Here is a 17,773-nt window from a genome sequence, read left to right as displayed (position 1 = left end):
TTCCACTTGTCTTGCCACTCGCACACCAGGGCTGGTCCAGTAGCCTCGGTGAGCCCATAGGCATGAACCACGTGGAATCCCACCCTCTCGATTTTTTCAAGCAGTGGTGCTGGTGGTGGTGCACCCCCCACCAAAACTTGTACTGGGGTTATTATTTGACGCTGCTCGTGTGGCTTGGCCTCAAGGATTATGTTGAGAACAATTGGTGCAGCACACATATGCGTTACTTTATGTAACGCTATGTTGGAGTAGATTTCTTGGGCTGTCGTATTGCGGATACAAACATTGGTCCCACCCCTTGCAGCTATTCCCCAGGTGAAAGTCCAACCATTGCAGTGAAACATTGGGAGGGACCATAAGTAAACAGGCTCAGTACCCATCTCCCATCCCAAAATCAAACTCAAAGTGCTCAAAAAAGCACCTCTGTGGCTGTACACAACTCCCTTTGGCTCTGAAGTTGTACCTGATGTATAGCTCAAAGTAATTGGATCCCATTCATCATCAATATTCTCAAGGACATATTCAGGGTTGCCTTGGAACACCAATTGCTCGTATTCGAGCTCCCCAAACCGGATTCCAGTAGGGGAATCGAGGTCATCAATGACAACGACAAGAGGCATTGGCATTTGAAAGTCGGACATTAGTATTTCAATGGCCTTTTTAGCTTTGTCAATGTATTCATAGTCGATAAAAAAGATCTTGGCTTCTGAGTGCTTGAGAATAAGGGCAACATTTCTAGCGTCCAGCCTTGTATTGATGGCGTTGAGCACAGCCCCTGCCAATGGCACAGCAAAATGCATTTCTAACATGGCCGGTACATTTGGTGCAAGGACCGAGACCTACATGATTATAAACCTCATTAACACATATGACCATAATCTCACATATATAAGAATTACTCAAAGGATCGATACACTTACCACGTCGTTCTTGACAATGTTTAAGGAGCGGAGGGAGGAAGCAAGGCGACAACAACGTTCATGGGTTTCCCGCCAATTGAAGCGTATATTGGAATAAATAATAGAGGTGCGGTTGGCATAAGAATTGGAGGCTCTTGTTAAGAAGGTGAGAGGAGTAAGAGGAACATAATTAGCTCCACATTTAGGTAAATTGTCCATGGGATCTAATAGTGCAAAGTTGAATTGTTTTTCAATTTGTTACTAATAAAATGATCTGTTTTGGAAAAGGTTTGCAACTTTCTATTTGGAGAGGTATAGAAAATTTGTGTAAGAAATGCAGCTGATGGGTTTTGTTTATATAGAGAAAATTTAGCCCCCTGTGTATGTGGTCCCCTAAATGGTTGTTTAGATGGAAATAATTGAGAAATTGCAGTGAATGTGTTATGCTAATATCAATGACTTAACAAACAAACTTCTCAGTTTAAACAAAAAAAGGACTTTGACATTGACTATTAAATGTCCTCAACAATTTTTCTAAAGCCACTTCACTAGTTCCTTTCACCCTTAAATTTTAACAAACATAGAAAAGAAATGTGAACTGTCCTTAGTGTATGATGTTTGGTTCCATTTGGTCTTTAATGTATAAATATGTTGGAACTTGGAAATGATTTTTAATATTGTATTTAAAAGGTGATCAATTTGGTCCCAAGACATATAAGTAAAGAAAATCGTTGTGTTTGTTGTCGAAATAGACTAAGGGTGTGTTTGGTAGGAAGGAAAATATTTTCCAATTTTCTCATGTTTGGTTGGTTAAATGTTTTTCAAATCAACTCATTTTTCTCAAATTTAAGGAAAATGACTTTCCTTCAAAAATTAAGAAAAACATTGTCCAAAACCCTCATCCAACTTCAAATTACAATTTTTTTTTTGTTGAAAAAACTAAATTTAAAGTTTTCTAAAATAAATATATTTTCAACTTCAATTTTTAAATTTTTTTACCCCACCCTCACCCGTACCCCCTCCCCCGCCAGCCCCCTACCCAAACAAAAAAAAACTAAGTTTATTTTTAAAAAAATATTTCCAATTTCAACTTTTTATTTTCATTCCACCCCCACCCCTACCCTCGACCCCCTCCCCTCCACTCCCCCAAAAAAAATTAAAAAATTAAAGTTTGTTTGTAAAAAATATTTTCAAATTCAAATTCTTATTTTTCATCCCACCCCTCGGCCAGCCCCCCTTCCATCCCACCCCCCACCCAAAAAAATAATTTAAAGTTTATTTTTAAAAAATATTTCCAATTTCAAATTTGTATTTTTTTCACCCCAACCCACGACCTCCCCCTCATCATCCCCCACCCCTCCAAAAAAAAATTAAGTTTGTTTTTAAAAAATATTTTCAATTTCAAATTTTTATTTTACTACCCCCCTCTGCCCCCACCCCCCTCAAAAAAAAAATTAAGTTTGTTTTTAAAACATATTTTTAATTCCAAAATTTTATTTTTTCACCCCCCTGGTCTGCCCCCCACCCCCTCCAAAAAAAAATTAAGTTTGTTTTTAAAAATATTTTCAGTTTCAATTCAAAAATTATTTTCTACTCTCTAGTAAAAACAAAAGATATTTTCTCAAAAATAGTTTTCATTCATAAATCAAACACTAAAAAATCTTTTTCGAAAAATATTTTCTACTCACCTACCAAACATGAGAAAATAAGTCCAAAATCTACTTGTTTTCCAAGAAAACATTTTCCACAAAAAACATATTCATTCATACCAAACATTTACCCTTGAAAGTCTTTTTGTGGCTCTTCCAAATTTGGGTAATTATGAATTTTGATGTGCGATTTGAAATCGGATTGAATGTTTTGTAGTTTGATACCAAAAACATCCGTTTTGATAAAAATAAGAATAATGATTATCTTTACTTATATGATTTCGGACCTATTTGATCACATTTTGAAATACGTTCAGGACTTTTCCATCATATTTATCCATCAAATAAAATGAAAATCATGCATTAAGGACCAATTTTGATAATTTTCTCTTACTTGGGATACAAACAATTTCATAAATTGAACATACAATGCCAAGAAAAGGGTTGTTAGTTTACGCAAAAAAAAATAAAAAAATCCTATGGTCATATAACGTGTGGTGACTAAAAAAATGTCTTAAAATATTTTATCAAATTTATATCTAAATACCCAATTTTTGAAAAAAAAATCATATATCACAACAGATGAAATGACAAAAAAAAAAAAAATTTTTTGTCTTTGGGTAGGGTTTTAAATAGTTACGTTCTTTGAATATATTGTTGTGCTATTTTGTTTTTTAAAATTTGTCAAACGTGATTATTTTTGTCTTCAAAAAATATTTAACAAACTTTAGCTATAGATTTTTACGAGAATTTAGAAAGAAAAAAGATTTACAAAACGTGATACATACATAAAAGATCCACTGCACCAAAAATGATCTTTAATAATAATTAATTAACTGTAATAGCTTAATTGTCTCTAATATTTATTTTTAGTGGCAATTTGCACTCTGTGTAATTGTCCCTAAAATTTATAGCGACACTGAATTTAATGACAATTAACTAATGCGATAAAAATTTTAACACTTTTTGTTAATGTGTAATAAAAACTATTTTTACTATACTCCCTCTGTTTCTTTTTAAAAACTAGATCTGTTGGATTCTTATTTACAGTAATTTGATCATGCGCTATTGTGAATATTGAAATTTGCTCGACTTTCTTTGTTGAAATTCTGGATCTAATCTGAATTTTATGCACAGCATTAGTTATACGTTATTGTTCTTAAATTATCAATGTTAATATATTTATATATATATGCTTAATGAAATAATATACCATCATATTATTTATTTTAAATCTTTTAATCAACGTCACGTTGAAAAAGAAAATTATGAATATATATATTGATGTGCACAGGCTTTTCCTCAGTATAAACTTTTTATTAAACAGTGTGCACCACACTCTCCCGATAAAAAGCGGATGTCCAATACTAAAGATAATTGATTACCACCCTCCATTGGCTGTTCGACACTTGTTATGATATTTCTCATCATACAAAACCAACAATAATTTAGAATCATACTCACGGTACTAAAATAGTTGTTTAATAATACTTATTCAGTTTAAAAAATCAAGAGATAAATTGTTTTTTATCTATTTTATCGTTGCTATTAAATACAAATTCCTTTAAAATGCCTGGGAGTATTTCTTAAGGTGTGTGACAAATCAATCGTGGACAACTATTGTTGGACAGAGGGAGTATTTTGTTTCTCGAGAATTAATTTAACAAATTTATAAATGCTAAATAAAATTAAATTTATTCAACAGCAACAAAAAATTAAGATATTTAAAATTTATAAGAAAGATATTATTATAAATTACAATTTTTTCCATACAATATGTTAAATATTTATAAAAAAATTATGTCGTTTGACTTTTAAAAAAAATAATTAAAAGTATTTTGATACAGAGGTAACACATCAGAGTGGCTTTTAATAGAAAATCGACTAATCGTAGTACGTTGATAAATAAAAATTTAATTAGTGATTTGATAATTATTTTTTAAAAAACTAGTTATACTAATTGATTTGATTTGGTGCAAATTGAAGTGAAGAAATAGAGAAATAGCAAATTATGAGGTCGTTGTGATTACAAGAATGGGATTGGAAGAGATATTAGAGTGGTGGCTACTATTATAATGCCTTTCACCAATTATTCTTTATTGTCTACCAATATTTTGATTAATGGATATTTATAGTGAATTTGACAGAAACTTTACCAAGCACATTGGTGGAAGAATGAGGGGAGGGGCCAATATATATATATATATATAATGCCTAATCCCTATATATAAATATAATGCCTAATCCCTTGTCATGTGCTTTCTTTTTCAGAGCTTTTTTTCCAACAATTTTCTTTTGAAGAAGACATTTGGAATAATTTATAAAGTCTAGCACTTTGTCTTTTCCTTGTATGTTCATCATGAACTTTCATGGAATAAGAAAATTATTGAATTAGATAGAGATAACAACCAGTCTTTTCCTTGAGAAAAGGTCATTAATTGGGTCGATTAAGCCAGATCATAAATCAATAGAAAATGTAGGGAAAAATACATAAGTATCTTCAGCCTATGCCCAAAATCTCTGAGACACACCTAACCTTTACTAAAGTCCTATTACCCCCCCCCCCCCCCCCCCCNTCCCCCCCCCCCCCCCCGAACTTATTTTTTAATTAGTTTTTTACCCCTTTTCGGCCTATGTGGCACTATCTTGTGGGCCCAGCACGTGTTGACAATTTTTTCAAGGATTGTACCACGTAAGCCGAAAAGGGGTAGAAAATTAATTAAAAAATAAGTTCAGGGGGTAATAGGACCTTAGTAAAGGTTAGGTGTGTCTCAGGGATTTTGGGCATAGGCTAGGGGGTACTTATGCATTTTCCCGAAAATGTACATAGTTGAAATACTAGTTAATAATTTTTGTGCAATATTCTATAGGGATCCTAAAATTTCATAAAAGTTGTGGTCGGAATTATTATACCATTTGTAATAATCAATATTGTAACAAGGACGTTTTTTAAAACCGTGACTATTGGTCCTAGTTACTTTTCAAGGTGATGCAAAAGAAACCTAAAATATTCTCCGCCTTAATTCAGGATGTTGGAATCTCAATCGGATAAGAAATCAAACCCTTGAGTACTTTTTGGAAGGATTTGAGAACTTGATAAAAACCTTTAAAAAAAAATTAAGCCAAGAATTTTTTAATTAAACGCTTCAAATAATAATAATAATAATAATATTCAATTGAAGGAATACGAAATTTATGAAAACATTTATTTTACCATTATTCTCATGACCGGAATTAAAGACCATATATATTAACTACTATATAATTGGGACATAAGTTGATCAAAGTAGAAATTTATTTTAAAAAACAAGGACAGTTAGAAGCATGACTTTCATTGACTAGAGAGTTTAGCTTTTAAAAATAGAGTCAACAAATATATTTTGTTAATAATCAAAAGGACTAATTGCATGGCAATTATTTGACTTCCACATGCAACAAACTCATTTTTCCTTCTTTTTTTATTCTTACTTAGTAACAAACTTGAAACTACCCAAGGAGAAAATGTAGGTTAGATCGAGACTTGGTCTTAGAGTGTGTTTGGTACGAGGAGAATTATATTGTTATTTTTTGAAAATTGAATATTTTTTCTTTTATTTTATTAAAAAAAAAAGAAAGTATTATTTGAAAAATATCTATAGTAATTTAGCTAAGAAAATACTTTGGGATTGGATGTGGATGGGGAGTGGAGTGGAGGTGGACATCATTACGTCAAAGTAAATAAATGCCCTTTTTTCTTTGTTCTTTGTATGATTGATGAAGCGTTTGAACAATACTATTGAGCAAACTACAAGACGCCCACTAAATTAAAGCATCAATTTCATGGTAAATTACTAAATAGCATGTTGTTATAATTATTAGCGTAGTCAGAACTTTGCGTCAGCGATTTCACCTTTTAACTTTTAAAAAAATTATACATGAAATCATGAGCAAGCATTGTTTTGAAAAAAATAAACACTTGCTATGTTTGATAATATAATTATGAGTTATTTTTTATATATTGAAAATAATACCAAATAAAATTCATTAAAAATAAATCCGGCCCAGTCTAATATAGACCAACAAGAATATTTCTGCTTGTGAAGTTTGTTAAGTAGGAATAAAAGAAATTAAAGTCAAAGAAGGGGTTTATTAGTTGCATGTAAAAGCATGGAATTCAAAGTTCTCTCATGCAAATTTTTTCTTTTAGCACAAATTAAATAATTATCGACCCCTATTGTTAAAAGCTAGATTTTGTAGTCAATGAAAGTCATGACTAACTGTACTTGTTCATGGGGCCATATTCTAGATTATACTACTTTATATTTTAGTCAAATTATTTATGTATTCCAAGCTAGTAGTCTTTCTTTTTTGTTTTCTACTTAATTAGAAATACTAGTATTATAGTTGAAACATACTTTTCTTGCATCCTATTGGTCCCATATATAATTATGGAAAAATCTTTTTGGCTAGAAAATTTGGCCAGAATGGTATTTTACCTTTTTGAATATTTTTATCCTTTTAACTTTAATACATTTTAATTAAAGTATGAAAAAAAAAGATCAGTTTATTTTAAAAGAAAAAAGATATTATACACTTTTAAAATTTTCTGGCCAATTTTTCTGGTCATTTAGCATTATCCTATAATTATGTCCTCCAAATTAAATAAAGAATGACACCTTCTTCTTTATTTCCAAAAGTTATTCTAGCATCGTGGTTCTACCATTAATAACATGGTTGTCAGGAGTTATAGGATCCACTTGATATAAAAATTTAGCTTTCTATAAAAAGAGAAAAAATGAAAAGATATGACATATACCTTCATCGATCATCATCACTCATTTAAAAAGATAATTTTGACATTTTGTATATTTTCGACTTATAAATTAGCAAATGACTATTTTAATCTATTAAATTTTGTAGATGGGGTATAGTTACGTTGTGGCCTTTTTTTCCCCTCCCACTTGTCTTTCAAAATAATAATCTATAAAATGGAATATTGGTAGTAAAGAGTGAGGAAGGTGAAGGTAGAAAAGAAGACTTCTGTTTGGAATTTAAATTCTACACTAATAATAAAATGGTGCAAAGCTATTTCTGTCTTAAACTTTTTCACAAAATTTCATGGTACGTAATTTAGATAATAAAAATTAGTGAAAAAGAAACTGGTGAAGTTATTTTGTGTTCAAAGTCAAGAAAGAGTACTTTATTTGCATGTGGAAGCATCGAACTCTTCGTTATACAATTTCTTGCATTTTTCGATGCCAATTCAAACCCTTTGCTAATTAAATAACTGTTGACCCTATTTTTTAAAGATAAATATTTGATTTAGTCAGCAAAAGTCGTTACCAACTTTCCTTCTTTAATCTATGCATGGTTGATGGTACCATGTAGACTTTACATATTATACTTTGGTCAAATTATATAAATTAATAGGAAATGATCTTAATTAGAGTAATTGTCTTTCTGCCAATCAATTGTAGTGTTTTCTCATCTGAAATTCGATATTAATATTAAGGCTGGATTGAATATGACTCATTTGGGGGCAACGCGAAAGAGAAATTGTAGTAATATTAATGGTAAGTAGTAATTGCGATCTGTATTTCTTTCTCTCTTTGAAAATAACAAAACTTGGAATTTAAATTTGTGCAACAAATTAAATTGATGCATGCATATAAATTCACTAGACTGCAAAACGTTTTTCTCCGTGAAATCGTTTTCCATGAAAGTTTGGTGAAATTACAAGAGGAATGAAAGAAAGAAAGAAACTTATTTTTCTAGTTGTTGAAAAGTTGCCTAAATTTTGATAGTCAGTCAAATTGAAGTCGTTCCTAACTGTCCTTTTTTATAGAGTAGTAGACAAACAATATACGAATTCTGTAGTTGTTTTTTCTCCTACTTTACTCTCCGCTCATAAACTCACATATATTTATTTTTCTTCTAAATTGAATCAAGTTAGTTTAATATTAAAAAATTAGACGTTCAAATATTATATAAAAAAAATTATAAGTTGCAATCTGTTTGCAACAAATTTTAAAGTGACAGAAAAGAAATTGCAATCACAAATAAAATATGAAGAAACATAACTTTATTGATAAATATTGCGGGTACAATTTTGTTCCTCCTTTGATTCTACTCTCCTAAGATTTATCCATGATTCGAGGGCCTTTAGTGGCGTATTTCTCGAACTATGATGATTTAGATTTGACCTCTATATGAATATTCCATGAATTTACAGAATATTCGAGATGCATTTTAAGGGAATATAGTACCCTTTATATAAGCATGAACTAGGGTTTAGGATTGAGTAGCCTCCTAGAATTCTAGTTGGAATTCATGAACACACCTTGTAGAGTCCCAATTCGAATTGAATATGTTTTGTAGAGTCCCACAAAATTTCAATGTCTACAAATGCCCCCTGCTTCAAGGCTTGTCAGAGTGTAGACTTGTTGAAACTCAAAGACGAGGCTTGAAGTACTAATTCTTCCACCTTGGCGGCTTCAGATTTGATTTATGAGAGAAGAGATGAAGGGTAGATTTGGTCCCACTGGGAGTGCCAATTTTTTTAAACAAATTTTAAATATATGAAAAATAAATTAACCACACAAATAAAATCTGAAGAAACATGAATGCTTTATTGATAAATATTATTGCGGGTACAATTCCGTTCCTCCCTTAATTCTACTCTCCTAAGATTTTTCCATGATTTGAGGGCCGTTAGTGGCATATTTCTCGAACTAGGATGATTTAGATTTGTCCTCTATATGAATATTCCATGATAATTTGCGAAATATTTGAGATGCCTTTTAAGGGAATATAGTTCCATTTATATAGGCATGAACTAGGGTTTATGATTGAGTAGCCTCCAAGAATTCTAGTTGAAATTGTACATTGTAGAATCCCAATTCGATCGAATTGAATACGTGTTGTAGAGTTCCACAAAATTTCAATGTCTACACAATCCTTTTCATATTATAAGTTAGTTTAATATAACCTTCTCAGAAACATCCTTATTCCTTCTCTGATACATGTCTCCCCTATCGGATACATTTATGAGCTATGTATCCGCAAGTTTTTAGATGTATCCAAGATCCTATAATTTTAAGGGATTTTTGTAACTTGCAAAAGAATAAGATAAGACGTAATTAGCTCTTAACACTATGAGATTTATATAATTTTTACAAAATTATTAGTGATATTTTTATATGTAATTTAGATAATAAAAATTAGTGAAAAAGAAAACTCAAAATCAATTGATTTCTTTAGTCATCTAATTAAAATTTGTCTTCCAAAGAGGAATTCTTGTAAAATATTTCTTCAGTCACCTAGCTTGGAAAACATTTTTCTCTGTTTAAACATTTTCCAAGAAATTCTTACTGAAAATACAAGGAAAGAAATAAACTTATAACTTTTTCAGTATTCCAAAGAAAAATTATTGGGGGGTGAAAGTTTCCAATAAAAAATAAAATAAAAATGTGACGACAATAATTAATCTTTATCCACCAAAATGCTAGGAAGTTTTCGGACAATTTCAAAAGTCCATATTATAATTATTATTCTCGAATAAACAAGAAAGAATAACTGAGAAGAATTGGTGGAAGACAATATAATAGCAACAATTCTATCTAACTTTTCACCACTTCCTTTCTTCTACTATTAGAATTTTCAAATAAGAATGACCTCAAAATTTTAGGTTGTGTTTGATTTGATTTTCAATTTTTTGATGTTTAGTTAATAATTTTATTTTATCATTTTTTATAAATAAAGGAATATATCTATCCCGATTAGTATAGGAAAAACAAACTTCATTCGAGATATTAATATTTCATGTTAATTGTCTTTTTCTGATTTCCATCTAAATTTTTTTGAGACAATATATTTTTGTTTACTTATCAAATTTTCAAAAGATAAGGAAGAATTATTTTTTTTTAACAAAAAATATTTTATACGTAAGGCATGCTACTGTTTTTCATTTTCTTTCCTAACTTGGGAAGAAATCATAGTAAGTTTTAGTCAAGCTAAAAATTTGGATTGAAATTAGTTATTATAGTGTTAGAACTCTTTTATTTTAACCGATTTCGGAAAAAATAAACATCGTTGATCGTAATACTTTGTCTTATTTCAATTGTTGATTTGAAATTATTAGCGCTAGTTTATGAATCTGCATAAATTTTAACTTTAATTTTAAATATTTCTTCATAAATAAAATAGGACTTCATGTTTCAAATTGTGATTTCAATTATTATTCTTAAATGTAAATATATCTTGATCCGTAAACTTATAATTTATGTATATTTTAAAAATTATTCATTATTTGATATTTAGTTAGAAATAACTCATGTCTGACATGAATAGATTATTCATATCATGTGAGGGGATTATATTAAAATGATAACTAATTACTAATATTGTTGATTTTTTGGATCAACGAATCTTTGTAAAAATCATGGTTATTTGAAAGCTTGTAAATAGTATGTTGCAAAACATTTTTGGGTTTAAGTAAAGTGTAAATTGAGAAATGTAGGGAACAAATAAGTAAAGGAAAAATGAAAAGACATTTCTCTCATTGAAGGAAAAGTTTTGTCATTATATTAGAAAAAACACTTTTTTATAGCTCTCTAACCCTCGCACCATCGTCGCTCAGCTTTGGCAACAACAATTGACTGACTTTTTTAGTTCGCTGAAGTTATGAAAGTGTGTGAGGTACCACTACTTTTTAATAGCTTTATCCATTTTATTCTGAGATGAAATAATCTACAACCTTATATACAGTGAAGGGATTAAACTAGGGGCGTGCAAAATTGAACCGAAAACCGAATCAAACCGCAAATCGAGTCAAATCAAGAGAAAAAACCCGACTAGTAGTTGATTTGATTTGGTTTGATATTGAAAAAAAAACGACTATATTTGGGTTGGTTTGGTTTTAACTAAAAAAAAAACAACCCAAGACCAAACCAACCCAACATTATATATATAATTTTAAAATTTTACTTTATACGTAAAAATATTTACTTTGATATAATTTTTAAATATTTCTTATACTTTTTCATAGTTTTTTATCTTTTAATATATTATTCAAGTTTGAAATTTAGAATTCTGAATGGTTCAATAAAGATTATAGATCAACAGATGTTGATAATTATAATAAAGTTTAAATCAAAATCAAATTAATACTAATGCAAAATGAAAATCAATTCAACACTAAGAATGACAATAATATTGAATATTTGTTCTTTGGTTTTACATTGGTTTAAACAATTCAAATATATAATCTAATTTTAATTTCCTTTAATATTTAGTCATGTAACTAATACTTATTAAAATTATTTTAAGATGATTTAATACTTTTAAATTATGATCATTTTCATTATGACTTGTTAATTGCAATATTTGTTTTACGTTATTTTAGTATTATTATTTTTTTGTTGGATATTTTAGTGTCATTACTCATATCATATTTTGTGTTATTTTCTTAAGAAACACATCGGATAGTTGTATTTTGGTAGGACTAAAGAAATATTTGAAGTACAAGTAAATTATATATTTGTATGAATATTTTACCGGAAAAACCCAAAAAAATCCGAGGTTGAAAAACCCGAATTTTATTGGTTTGGTTTGGTTAATAGATTTAAAAATCCGACACAAATGATTTGGTTTGATATTTGAAAAAACCGAACCAACCCGGTCATATACACCCCTAGATTAAACCCTTAGGGGTCGTTTGGTGTGAAGGATAGGTACAAATAGTCCTGGATAAATATTTAGTGGCACTTAATTTAGTGTTTGGTTGGGAAGTTTGGGATAACTTATCCTAGGATTATGAATTAGTGCCGGGATAAGTTATCCCTCATATTGGGTGGTATAGTAATCCCGGGATAAAATAGGTAAATGACAAATACGTCCCTTTAAATCCTTTTTATACATCATTTTTCACATTTATGTAAATTTACATTTTTTTAATACCATGTATAATAATATTTACTACTCCTTATTTTTATGATAATTATATATATTTTTCTATTAAAAAATTATACTATATAAATATAATTTTTATTGATGAATTTATTTGACTAATTCTTATGTTTATTTTATTTTGATTTCTCATAAATTTTCTTCTCTTTATAATAAACTTAAGAGGGAAGTTCTATTTTTAAGCTAAATAAGAAAAAAGTTATATTTTTAAATACACATGGTACATATCATGGGAATACATGAACAAAAATATTTAAGTTAAATAAAATAAAATTTTTATTTTAAAAAATGAATAACTAAAGCTCGCAAAGAAAAATTTAAAAAGTTTAAATAAAGTGAGGGTAATTTTGTAAACAAACAAATTGTTCTTAAAATTTATCAATATATATTATTTTGAATACAACCAACCAAACACTCAATAAGAAATAATCTCAGGACAACTTATTCCATCATAACTAATCCCAACATAACTTATCCCATCATAACTCATATTCAAACCAAATGACCCTTAAGAACATATAATAAATTTTGTGGAATCGAATATTTTATTTCTTTCATCTTAATAGTACTTTTGGTTTACTATTCTAAATGCAGAAAATAACAAAAAGAAAAATACTTTTTGTGAGAAAATTTTAAATTTTAATTTATTTTAAGGGTGTGCATTTAACAGAATTAGTTCAAAGTAGACGTGAGAGGAGAAATAAAAAGCAACCAAGTAAAACAGTCAATTGTGTAATAAGGAGCATGTGGCTTAAAAAAAACTAAATAATTTTTTTTTTTTTTTCTAAAAAAGGGTAAAGGGTCAAATATGCCCCTAAACTATTCGAAAAGGTCTAGATATACCCTCAGTTTAGAGTTTGGCTCACTCATGCCCTCGCCGTCTAACTTTTGGTCTAAATATGCCCTTATGGGCGTTAGTTGGCCTGCTAGACATATCCAACTCATTTTTCATTTCTTTAAATGTCACATGGAATTGTCATGACATTTTGACTTTACCACATGACATTTAGATGAAAATGGAAAGGGATCAATTATACCCCTAAAAAATTTAAACCCATAAACACCTAATCCGACCAATAAATCAACCCCCCTTTTAAATAAATTACCCGACCTGTTTTCAACAATTTTGTTTAAATTTTTATTTTTTTCGGTAAATCCCGAAAATTAGTAATTGATTAATAAAAAATAGGAAAAATATAAAAAATATATAAAATTAATGCCAAAAATTCACAAATAAATATTGTAACCTTAAATTCAACAATTTCAACATTTTTAAAAAAATTTTTTTTCGGTAAATCCCGAAAATGCGTAATTGATTAATAAAAAATATGAAAAAAATATAAAATTAACGCTAAAAAATCACAAATAAATATAGTAACCTTAAATTCAAAAATTTCAACAAATTTTTTAAATAAATTACTCATTTTCGAAATTTGCCAAAAAAAATAAAAATTAAAAAAAAAATTGTTGAAATTTTTGAATTTAAGGTTACTATATTTGTTTGTGATTTTTTGGCATTAATTTTATATTTTTTTTTCCAGATTTTTCATATTTTTTATTAATCAATTATCATTTTCGGGATTTACCCAAAAAAAATAAAAATTTAAAAAATTGTTGAATTTAAGGTTACAATATTTATTTGTGAACTTTTGGCGTTAATTTTATATTTTTTTCATATTTTTCCTATTTTTTATTAATCAATTACTAATTTTTGGAATTTATCGAAAAAATAAAAATTTAAACAAAATTGTTGAAAACGGGTCGGGTAGTTTATTTTAAAAGGGGGTTGATTTATGGGTCGGATTAGGTGTTTATGGGCTCGAATTTTTTAGGGGCATAATTGATCCCTTTCCATTTTAATATAAATGTCATGTGGTAAAGTCAAAATGACATGGCAATTCCATGTGGCATTTAAAGAAATGAAAAATAAGCTGGATATGTCCAACAGTCCAACTAATGCCCATAAGGGCATATTTAGACCAAAAGTTGGACGGCGAGGGCATGAGTGAGCCAAACTTTAAACGGAGGGTATATCTAGACCTTTTCGAATAGTTTAGGAGCATATTTAACCCTTTACCCTTGAAAAAAGCATGTGGCTTGAAATGATATATATATTATTTGTTTGGTATAAAATTTAAAAATATACATATAAATTATTAAAACATAAAAGTCTGATTAAAAAAATAATTATATGATTATAAATTATTTTATTAAATAAAAAATAGTTTCTCTTATATAAATTAAAAAATAAAATATATCACGAAAATTGTGAATTTGTGATATCTAAGTACTTTTTTATTTTTATTTTTTGTGATATCTAAGTGTAACTAACACTCTTTTTTAAGAAGTTGAGAAGTACAAGCATTATTTATGTTGAAAAATATCTTGAAATTTGAATTTGTTGTGTGAATGTGTCGATAAATAAAATAATAAAGTCACACTAAAATAATATTCTTTTAGTAGTTATGCCCCTTATGGAAATCAGTTAACGTGTACATTTCGACCCCTCATGACACGTTATATGGAACAAAAAGATAATAACTTTTTTTTGTTTTTACTTCAATCAACAACCCATTTTATGTCTTCGTCTATATAGATTTTTGTGTGTGTTTTAATTTGTGTGATCTCATTCGAATTTGAATCAAATAATTACTTTTTATAATAATTTTTTTTTATGTCTTTTAAATAAGTGTTTTTACGCTAAACTTAAAAGTTTTGACGCTCGAAATCCAATAGTGACGAATTGGTGTATTGTTAAATTATAAGTGGCTTAAGGTTATTGTCCCAGTTGGGTAAATTGGTGAGGCCAAGTGGCAAAAAGTTGTGTGACAACTACCCTATGGTATGTTGGAGGTCTTAAGTTTGCCATTTGCTCGTACTCGTCGCACTGGACTTTCTCATATAATTTGCAAACTATCGCATAAAAGCGGGATTTTACCCATACACATCCAAAGTAGCAATCCCTTGTCATTAAAAAAAAGTTGTGTAAACTACCAGGTCATCACTGGGACATTCAAGGTCAAAAGTCCTTTTTTTTCATACTGTTTTTATTTATTTATTTATTGTGTGTGTGTCTTGTCTATAGTATAGGTCGATGCATATGGTTTTAGTATTACACATTCACTGCAACTTCCTAATTATTTCCATCTAAACAACCATTAGGGGCCCAAATGGACATGAGAAATAAGGCTAAGATTCTTCTCTATATAAACAGAACTATGAGCTGCATCTTTTACACAAATTCTATAGCCCATCTTTGCAAACCTTTTCCAAAACAGACCATTTTATTAGTAACAAATTGAAAAACAATTCAACTTTGCACTTATAATCCCATGGATAATTTACCTAAATGTGGAGCTAATTATGTGCCTCTTACTCCTCTCACCTTCTTAACAAGAGCCTCCAATTCTTATGCCAACCGCACCTCTATTATTTATGCCAATATACGCTTCAATTGGCGGGAAACCCATGAACGTTGTTGTCGCCTTGCTTCCTCCCTCCGCTCCTTAAACATTGTCAAGAACGACGTGGTAAGTGTATCGATCCTTTGAGTAATTCTTATATATGTGAGATTATGGTCATATGTGATAATAAGGTTTATAATCATGTAGGTTTCGGTCCTTGCACCAAATGTACCGGCCATGTTAGAAATGCATTTTGCTGTGCCAATGGCAGGGGCTGTGCTCAACGCCATCAATACAAGGCTGGACGCTAGAAATGTTGCTCTTATTCTCAAGCACTCGGAAGCCAAGATCTTTTTTATCGACTATGAATACATCGACAAAGCTAAAAAGGCCATTGAAATACTAATGTCCGACTTTCAAATGCCAATGCCTCTCGTTGTTGTCATTGATGACCTCGATTCCCCTACTGGAATCCGGTTAGGGGAGCTCGAGTACGAGCAATTGGTGTTCCAAGGAAATCCTAAATATGTCCTTGAGAATATTGATGATGAATGGGATCCAATTACTTTGAGCTATACGTCAGGTACAACTTCAGAGCCAAAGGGAGTTGTGTACAGCCACAGAGGTGCTTTTTTGAGCACTTTGAGTTTGATTTTGGGATGGGAGATGGGTACTGAGCCTGTCTACTTATGGTCCCTCCCTATGTTTCACTGCAATGGTTGGACTTTCACCTGGGGAATAGCTGCAAGGGGTGGGACCAATGTTTGTATCCGCAATACAACAGCCCAAGAAATCTACTCCAACATAGCGTTACACAAAGTAACGCATATGTGTGCTGCACCTATTGTTCTCAACATAATCCTTGAGGCCATGCCACACGAGCAGTGTAAAATAATGACCCCAGTACAAGTTTTGGTGGGGGGTGCACCCCCACCAGCACCACTGCTTGAAAAAATCGAGAGGGTGGGGTTCCACGTGGTCCACGCCTATGGGCTAACCGAGGCTACTGGACCAGCCCTGGTGTGCGAGTTTCAAGCCAAGTGGAACAAATTACCCTGGGAAGAGCAAGCCAGGTTAAAGGCAAGACAAGGGCTGGGCATACTAACACTTGCTGATGTTGATGTGAAGAACTTCAAGAATATGGAAAGTGTGCCTCGTGATGGGAAAACAACAGGGGAAATATGCCTGAGGGGAAGCAGTATCATGAAAGGGTACTTAAAGAATGAAAAGGCAAATTCACAAGTATTCAAGAATGGTTGGTTTTTCACAGGGGATATGGGAGTGATTCATCCAGATGGGTATTTGGAAATCAAAGATAGATGCAAAGATGTGATCATATCAGGTGGAGAGAACATTAGCAGTGTAGAAGTAGAAAGTGCAATACTGAAACATCCATATGTAATAGAGGCCTCTGTTGTGGCCATGCCACATCCAAGGTGGGGTGAAAGTCCATGTGCCTTTGTTATATTGAGGAAAGACTCCAACTTGAAAGAATCAGATATCATAGCACACTGTAGGAAGAACTTGCCGGGATTCATGGTACCAAAGAAGGTTCAATTTGTGGAAGAATTGCCTAAAACGGGAACAGGAAAGGTGCAGAAGAATCATTTGAGAGCAGTGGCAAAGACATTTGTGGTGTCTGATCAAACAAGCAAAAAATCAAACCAAGTCAAAAGGGAAAATCCTCGAGCATACGATCAAAGTCAGGAGCAGATTCTTGCTTTGTCTCGTCTTTAGTGATATAATTTCTTAAAAAGATTATAACTCCACCTTCATATTCATATAACTGTCAAATTCATAGAATGGGACTATAATTAAGTAATGATAGAATAAGACACATTTTGTTTATACAAATTCGTCTTGTGGAGATTCATTT

General features: G+C 30.5%; 2 protein-coding genes across 2 annotated transcripts; one reads left to right on the top strand and one right to left on the bottom strand.

The window, feature by feature from the left end:
* Nucleotides 1–2: 2 nt before the first annotated feature.
* Nucleotides 3–1,207, bottom strand: LOC125847422 (trans-cinnamate:CoA ligase, peroxisomal-like; the record flags this gene model as incomplete). The annotated part of the gene is made up of 2 exons (XM_049527043.1): nucleotides 921–1,207; nucleotides 3–839 (listed from the first exon to the last, which is right to left on the bottom strand). Coding segments are annotated over exons 1-2 (1,035 nt in total), but the record flags the coding sequence as incomplete, so codon positions are not given.
* A 14,578-nt stretch (nucleotides 1,208–15,785) lies between these two features.
* LOC125847832 (trans-cinnamate:CoA ligase, peroxisomal-like) lies at nucleotides 15,786–17,665 on the top strand. The gene is made up of 2 exons (XM_049527539.1): nucleotides 15,786–16,023; nucleotides 16,105–17,665. The coding sequence occupies exons 1-2, from the start codon at nucleotides 15,826–15,828 to the stop codon at nucleotides 17,632–17,634; spliced, it is 1,728 nt and encodes a 575-aa protein (XP_049383496.1). The 5' UTR covers nucleotides 15,786–15,825; the 3' UTR covers nucleotides 17,635–17,665.
* Nucleotides 17,666–17,773: the final 108 nt, after the last annotated feature.

This window comes from Solanum stenotomum, chromosome 12, assembly GCF_019186545.1.
Source record: "Solanum stenotomum isolate F172 chromosome 12, ASM1918654v1, whole genome shotgun sequence".
In the NCBI taxonomy this organism is placed as follows: Eukaryota; Viridiplantae; Streptophyta; class Magnoliopsida; order Solanales; family Solanaceae; genus Solanum; species Solanum stenotomum.
The sequence above is the reverse complement of the archived record's forward strand: the minus strand, read 5'-3'. Positions and strand labels throughout refer to the sequence as shown.

What these genes read in the sequence shown, in the direction of transcription:
- LOC125847832 (XM_049527539.1), top strand. Translation starts at nt 15,826, where the DNA reads ATGGATAATTTACCTAAATGTGGAGCTAATTATGTGCCTCTTACTCCT. An exon ending in ACATTGTCAAGAACGACGTG is followed by an intron (nt 16,024 to 16,104) that starts GTAAGTGTATCG and finishes ATAATCATGTAG; the next exon opens with GTTTCGGTCCTTGCACCAAA.